General features: G+C 43.2%; 1 protein-coding gene across 3 annotated transcripts; it reads right to left on the bottom strand.

Annotated features, from left to right (window-relative positions):
• Positions 1-1,617: 1,617 nt before the first annotated feature.
• Positions 1,618-7,520, bottom strand: ATP5PD (ATP synthase peripheral stalk subunit d). Of its 3 annotated transcripts, none has more exons than XM_053296648.1 (6): positions 7,388-7,520; positions 5,986-6,116; positions 5,061-5,157; positions 3,446-3,517; positions 1,944-2,006; positions 1,618-1,823 (listed from the first exon to the last, which is right to left on the bottom strand). In XM_053296648.1, exons 2-6 carry the CDS (start codon positions 6,105-6,107, stop codon positions 1,692-1,694), a joined length of 486 nt encoding a protein of 161 aa, XP_053152623.1. In that variant the 5' UTR covers positions 6,108-6,116; positions 7,388-7,520; the 3' UTR covers positions 1,618-1,691. The 3 variants fall into 3 exon arrangements, with proteins under 3 accessions (XP_053152623.1, XP_053152622.1, XP_053152624.1); XM_053296647.1 differs by having other exon boundaries at positions 5,986-6,135; positions 7,388-7,512; XM_053296649.1 differs by having other exon boundaries at positions 7,348-7,427.
• Positions 7,521-7,953: the final 433 nt, after the last annotated feature.

Here is a 7,953-nt window from a genome sequence, read left to right as displayed (position 1 = left end):
AGTGCCTCTTCAAATCAAAGTTCTCATTTTGCAGATGTCCATGGAGAGAGAATCCCATTTTGTATGGCCTGAACCTCACCCTGTCCATAAACTCTCTTTGACCCTGCCTTTTAGTTCAGCCTCTGCAGGGATAAAACTGGTTTCCGGAACTTACTCCTAAACGAGATTTCCGTGCATTTGATTCTTAATTACCAGATACCAAAGCCATTTGGCAACCGTCCAACAGTAGGCACTATCTTAAAGAAAGCTAATGAAGGATTTGGAAACAAGGCTGAGGCTTAAAGTAGTTAGTGGCACAGTGCTGTATGAGGAATACATGTATATGTGCATGGTCATGTGCACAAACAGTATGACTAGTTTTACAAATGTAGTTTGTACTTCACATTGAGCTAAAGTGAGGATTGAAAGAAGCATAGCCTCCACTCTAGAATGAGTGTATTACCCTAACTCTTCACTATTTGTTTGTGAGATCTTTACAAAAGCAGAGCCCACATTTTCCCTTCCCAAGGTGTCTCTGTTCACTAGGGATGTGCACAAAGCGGCACTGCCTGGTTCGGGGGGAGGGGTGGCGGTTACCTTTAAGGATCAGGGAGGGTGTTCACACACACCCCCGCCGTGTTTTCCCCACCGGCACGGGGTGGCAGCATACCTCCTTGCTGCCCCAGTCAGCATCGGACCAGAAGTCCACATACACACTGGCCACTTCTGGTCTAACGCTGACCAGGGCGGCTACCGGGAAGGTATGCTGCCGCCCCACACTAGCAGTTTTATAGACAGCACTGGCAGAGGAAACGTGGCAGGGGGCGGGGATGAGCACCCTCCCTGCTCCTTAAAAAGGTAACCCACCCACCCCGCTGCTGAACCAGCCCAAACTCCAGACCTCCAAACCGGTTCATGCACATTCCTACTGTTCACTACTATCAAGAATATGGGTATGGGAAACAGCCAAGAATTCTTGGATATCCTCATATGATTTTATTCGGTTCAATCCTCATTATAGATGCCTCAATTTGGGAAAAGATGGGAATCTTCCTGCACATTTGTTTTTAGCGGTAAGGAACCCACTTAGCTGTGAGTTTTGGTAAAAATCCACTAAAAATAAATTTTGTCAGATTGTGGGCAGGAGAAGATGAGAGAACAAGGTCTTCTAATTTCAGTTCACTAAACTCTTCCTTCCGTTCCCATGTGAAGTCAGATCAGAAAGGACAACAATATAGCAAATGTTAATGAGGACAAATACTCCCCCTTACCAAATTAAACATTCTGAAGATTTTGATCCCCAAATGTGAAGACTTCAAGTATATTTGCGGATGGAGGTGTCCCCCAGGATCTCTGTTTAGCTTTCAGATACTCCAGAGTCCTTACCTGAAGACATCCAATATAACAATCCTATAAGACAAGACAGTTAGTGACTGCAGAATACTTAAGGCAAAGTTGGAATCTGGGGCTAAAGATAAGCAATTTTCACTGGACTGCTTCGGCTTTCAGTATCCCAAAACAGAAAGCTTTAAATTGCCATCAGTGTCTTATTGGAATTAAGCTCCATGTTAACTTATGAGTTAACGTGCAAAGCATGTAGCTGCAAGACTTTAAAAAAGAGAAGATACACTGCCAAGGTTCTAGTACAATTATTTTATTTAACAGATTCTAGATTTGATGGGCGTTGCAAGGTGCTTTCAGACATACAGCTTTTACAACTCAGCAATAGGCTTGTGTGGCCAATATGGATACTTTTCTTTGTCCAACCTGGTTTCAGGAAACGCTTCATAATACTCGTCCATTGTCATCTGATCAAAAGGAATCATGTTCTTAAACTTCTGAAGCTTGAAAGGAAAGAGAGAACACCACAGTAATTACTTCATTATGAAGAGGAAGACTGAAAAATGAAATACACTAAGAATACTGCATGAAGTCTCTATGCATCATGAAAGTCACCAGCTTACCTCCTTCTCATACTGGGCAATACGGTTTTTAGATTCTTGTACATAAGCAGCAGCACTCTTGTCCTGCAAGACAGTGAATTATTCAATGAGAATACAAAGTGACACTGCGATGTTGAAGAACTTTGTGATTCAACTTCTGTAGTTCTACAATAACCAACCCTGCCATGAATTTTTCCCAGTGGTTGAAAAAGTTCATTGTAGGCCTATGATCAACTCTCAGATTTTAGAACGTTTGGCTTAAATTTGAGATGGCAGGGGAAACTGAAAAAATTCAGGGGGGGGGATTTGTTCCCTTCTCCCGCCAAAGAACTTTTTTCCCCCTGAAAAACTGAGAAAATTAAAAGGGATTATGAAATATTTTCTTTTGGAATTATCAATAAAATATTTAAGAAAATATGTTCAGATATATTCTTATAAGGAAAGGTGTTCTTCTGTCCTTTACTCTCCCAAGCTTCTTGCTTGCTTCAGATTCCTCCATTTTCTACAGAATATGAAAAAAGTGATCTATGTTTGAAAATATACCAGATCAAGAAATAAAGGAACATGTGAAAAGTCACTGATAAAAGTACTGAAGAATACCAGGCCCAGAATAGAGTCCTGCAGAACCCCACTTAAAACCTCCCTCTTTGATGAGGAATCACTGATGAGCACTTGGGTACAGTTCTCCAGTCTACTGATTCAAAAAAGCCAACACCACAGATTTGTACTCTTGTGCTTGATATATGAAAAAAAGCTTCCTATTATAGCCTGTATAAGTTAGGGATGTGCACGGAACCCGAACTGGTTAGAAGAACTGGCGGTTCCTCTGAGGGGTGTCTAACCTGAAGAACAGGAGAGTGCACTTACCCCTCCTGCTGCTTTTCCCCCACCGGCATCCATTTTAATCTAAGCCCATCGGGGCGGCAACATACCTCCCTGCTGCCCCATTGTCTGGATATGACCGGAAGTCTCTGACACAGTGCGTCAGAGACTTCCAGTCATATCCAGGCAATGGGGGCAACGGGGCAGCAGGAAGGTATGCTGCCACCCCGATGGGCTTGGATTAAAACAGATGCCAGCGGGGGGAAAGTAGCAGGAGGAGTAAGTGTACCCTCCCCTGCTCTTAAAGCAGCACCCCCGCCACCGTCAAGCCTCCCCGCCACGGTTCCGTGCACATCCCTAGTATAAGTTGAAGACAGAGCATGTAGCCTTCACAACAGTTCACATGGCCAGAAATACTGCACATACAAGGGAGCATTCGCCTGCGCACACAGCCACAACTGCAAGTAGGTGTATGTGTGTATTGGACATGCACATAAGATGCCAAACTTCAGCAAAAGGTACCCAGATGTACAGCTGCTCAAAAGCAGATGGACTGTGATAAGCAGTGAGCAGAGAATGGTCTGCAACCCAATTTGTAAACATGGAATCTGTAGGAAACTGTGACCAGAGATCGAGGTCCATCATGATCTGCCTAGATCAAAGCCCAAGTCACATAACTGGACAAAGGAATAAGCACTTACAGCCTCTTTTTCTTCGACATCTATCTTAGCCGACTGGGTATCCTTCGGCTCAGGAACCTTGAGTGCCTTAAACTGAAATTTTAAAGAAAATATTGCAAAGTAGTTACATTTTTGTTCTGTCAGCAATACATCTGAAGCCAAAGTTAACCTTTTCCAAGTGACCTGGATGCCGGACTAGATAGGCCTTGGGCCTGATCCAGCAAGGCTATTCTTATGTCCCCGCCTATGCCCTCTTTAGCTCAGCAGTAGCATGCATACTGTGCACTGTTTCAGTCCTTTCCATCTGCAACTTAAGAGCTCAGTTCATGGTCTTGTCTGAAGTATTGGGTACATAGGCAACATAAGGCCCAACATATGGCTAACTTGCCACCACCGCAGTAATTTACAACGAAGATTGAACATATGAAGCTGCCTTCTACAGAGTCAGTACCATGGGTCCGCCTAGCTCAGTGTTGTCTATGCTGACTGGCAGTAGTTTTTCAGGGTTTCAGACAGCAGTCTATGCTAGCCCTACTTGGGGATGCCAGGGACTGAACTCAGGGCCTTCTGCATGTATTGCTTGTAACCTACGAATGAGCTACTGACCACATCCAGTTCAGAGAACATTAGGCATACTTCAGCCATTACAATCAATTGAATCTACAGTGCAGCCCTATTCATGTTTACTCAGAAATAAGTCTCATTGGCCAACATGCTACACAGTCTTCTGTTGGTGCTTCTGATCAGCCTGTGCTGCTGCAGGCATCAAAGGACATGTCAGTCTTGCACAAGAAAACTCTTGTGCAAATAGCTAAAGTTGCACACGCACAGGGTTCGTGAGCACAACTTCCACTATTTCCAATTGAACTGCATTCCCAAAGCGCTGGTGCACAACTTCAGGTACCTGCACAAGACCACTCTGGAGCAAGACTGTAGGTGCTTCCTTCAAGGCCCACAGCAATGCGAGCTGACCAGAAATCCCAACAGAAGACTGCATGGCATCTTGGCTGCTGAGTTGAATGGGACTTACTTCTAAGTTAGTGCGCATAAGATTGCTGCCTTCAGCATTTAAGTGGACTGGGTGCACTCAACGTCCTCTGGATTGCAGATAAATTTATTGCTCTGCGCCACAGGCAGAAAGCCAACTATAACAATCTCTGAATTCTAATACCAGTTGCTATGACCCACTCCCTTCAACCTTGAACAAAATGTAGCCTTGTTTACCATGAGGGCAAAATTGATACCTTCTTCCCAGAAAATCTTTTTAAAAACAACAAAACGTTCTTTTTAGCTGATGCTGGGATAGCAAACCATTTTCTATTTTGTTTGGTTTGAGGGAGCAATTTTAAGAACACCTTAACAGCATCACATCAGGACAACTGGAAACCATAGAGAAGATTGGGAAAAGAACTCGAGAGCAAGAGAGAGAGCGAACACAACACCAGATAAATCTCCAATATTAATGGCGCTGAAGCAGAGAGCATGCTTTTTATGAGCGCTGCACAACCCAGCTGTACCACTGATGCCAACATTACTGGAAACTTGCTGGCAAATATAATCAGTGTGCCAATTATGAGGCATGCAGGGAGCCCCCATTTGGATTCAGAAATATCTAAAATGTTGTAACACACTTCACCTTTTGTTCAAATTCATCCACCAGGCCAGCTTTGGCAATTGCAGTCTTGTAATAGGCCCAATCTATAGCTGGTGGAGTCTCCGGTAAAGAAGAAAGCCTATTTAGAGGAGAAACAAAAGTACATTACAGCCACAGCTAGGAATGCCAAACTATTTTTAGTTGTGCACCCATCTTCCATTCTCGCAATCCATCCTAAGAGTAGCAAATTAAAGTTGCCAATAAATATTGTCAGCTACAAAAATAAGTGAGCTTTACAAGATTCTACTCATGCACATGAACAATAATGACTGATGACAATGACAAATATTCTCATTTTTGTCTAGCTATTTATGTTAAAGCTAGACATATCCAGAACTACAAAGGGCTTTTAATTCAATTCTTAAAGCTAAGAGTTAAACTTCAAAGAGAATGGCACATTTAACATTTCATATCTCACTCCACTTAAAACACATCTGAAAGTTTTCATATTTTATCCATACAATTAGTTACACCACAGATGTGTCTTCCCTTGAAGACTGCCTTTGTCACAGAAATGGACAGAACAGTCTGCAGGCTACCATGACATTACCAGATATCACAAAATAAAATTAGCTACTCACTTCAATAAGTTGGTAACTTAACTCAGCAACAATTAGTAAACTGAGTGGTCACCTATCTCAGCAAATATTACTAAATGGAGCACACATCTTGAAACTAAATATTTTGCAAAAGCACGGGATTTTAAAAGCAGATAAACAGTGATAAAAGTAACCTGTAAAATTATACAACAATCATTTTAAACATCTAGTACAAATTACTTATCCCCAATAATGCATAGCTTCAGCCCACCTAACCACACAAACACTGAGACATTTGACCTGGAAAACATGAACAATTCTACTATCCTTCTACCAACAGTGCTCCTTTTACTTCATGAAATACTCACTTGGCTGAGAGAGCATCACTGCGTGTCTTCAGAGCATTAAACATGGGCTTCTGATTGGGAGGCACTCGCTCAGCAAATGCCAGCCAGTCGATGGCTTTCAGGGCAACTCTGCGACCAGCCATTGTTGCAATCTAGAAAGTAGAAAGCAAACTAAACAACAGGAAGAGGGGGGAAAGAAAACTGTAACTTGTGGAAGAATAGTTTTGACACATAAAAAGGCAAAAAGGACAACAATAATTGTGAGAACAGGCTTCCAGCTTCATTTAAACAAAAATGAAACTAGGAAGCAGTCCACTGCAGTGTTCCCTTTAAGGCATATGCTTGCTCACAAGTTATTTGATGTCCACTCAGTTAGTTTTAGATTCAGCTCAGGTTGAATCAGGAAGGCCCCACTCTGAATGCATGTGTGCACACACTGCCTTGATACTGCTGCCCAGAACAAAACTAATTCTGCACTCAGATGAAAAAAACCAAGAGAACATTGGTCCACTGTATGTTTACTTGACAGTAAACCCGGGTTTGAATACCCGCTAGTATGTTTCCCAGACTATGAGCTAGCGTGGTGTAGTGGCTAGAGTGCTGGACTAGGACCGGGGAGACCCGAGTTCAAATCCCCATTCAGCCATGAGACTTGCTGGGTGACTCTGGGCCAGTCACTTCTCTCTCAGCCTAACCTACACTCAAGTATGTAGTACACCGCTCTGAGCTCCTTGGAGGAAGAGTGGGATATAAATGTAAAAAAATAAAAAAATAAAAAATCTATATGAGGCAGCAGCAATATAGGAAGGTGCTGAAAAGCATCATCTCATACTACATGGGAAATGGCAATGGTAAACCCCTCCTGTATTCTACCAAAGAAAACCACAGGGCTCTGTGGGTGCCAGGAATCAACACTAACTTGATGGCATACTTTACCAAACCCTATAAGCTTACTAAGACTTCTTTCCAGCTGAACGTAACAGAATCAGGCTTAGAGTCAAAACTGAGTTCTCAGAGGCTCAGACACTAAGAGATAAAAGAAATATTTTCCTTGCTCAACAGAATTACTTCAATCACCTTCTTCCGACAAGAGTCCCTGTGAGTATCCAAGGGCAAAACGCACAGTTAAAGCGTCACGCTTATACACATTCAGGGCAGTATTAACTTCTATTTGCGTGTTCCTAAAAGAGCAGCCCGAGGCAAACCAACTACAAGGGGTTGGGGGAAAGGATATCAGGCTGCTATCTCCAAAAGGGGCATTCAAAATACCCCCATAAGGACAAAAAAAAATCCCAAAAGCACAGAAGAAAGAAGCGAGGGAGGGGGGGGAGGACGGACAAAGAACAGAAGAAGGGAAGCACAGACTCTTATAAAGCAACCCACCCAGCAACCCCGAAGGACGGCTCGACTGCGCTCCACTCACCTTCAGCAACCCTTTCTCCACTCGCCCGCGCCTGCCGGAAACTCACTCCCGGAAACGGAGTCTGAAGGTACCCAATCAGAAGCAACATTCCCGGAAGCACTTTTGGGCATACTACTGCGCAGAAAAGGGTGGGGGAGGGAGATGCTTTCTGGAGCTCTGCCTGTTACATTATGAGAATGAGAACAAATTCCCAGTATATCAACATGTAAATGAATGGAGCACAAGGCACATCTGGACTGTATTAAGCGCTGCCTTTGGAAGTGGTAGAGTGTTAAAAGGGTGCTGGTTTTGCTACGCTGTCTGTTATAACTGTGGAGAGATGTCAGTTCATTTAGTCACACCGGCACTATTAATAAAAGGAGTTTTCTTGAAATATTTTAATATCCTAATTGTCTAACTCTACATAAGACCTGCTGCATCCTATTTACGGTTGGAGAAGCCGCTGCCAGTCTGTGTGGACAATACTGAGCTAGATGGACCTGTGGTCTGACTCAGTATATCGCAGCTTCCTATGTACGGTTCTTCTGTACTGTGTACTATTGCAGTGAGGACCTGTGGTGCTGCAT

Source organism: Hemicordylus capensis, chromosome 2 (assembly GCF_027244095.1).
Source record: "Hemicordylus capensis ecotype Gifberg chromosome 2, rHemCap1.1.pri, whole genome shotgun sequence".
Lineage (NCBI taxonomy): Eukaryota > Metazoa > Chordata > Lepidosauria > Squamata > Cordylidae > Hemicordylus > Hemicordylus capensis.
The sequence above is the reverse complement of the archived record's forward strand: the minus strand, read 5'-3'. Positions and strand labels throughout refer to the sequence as shown.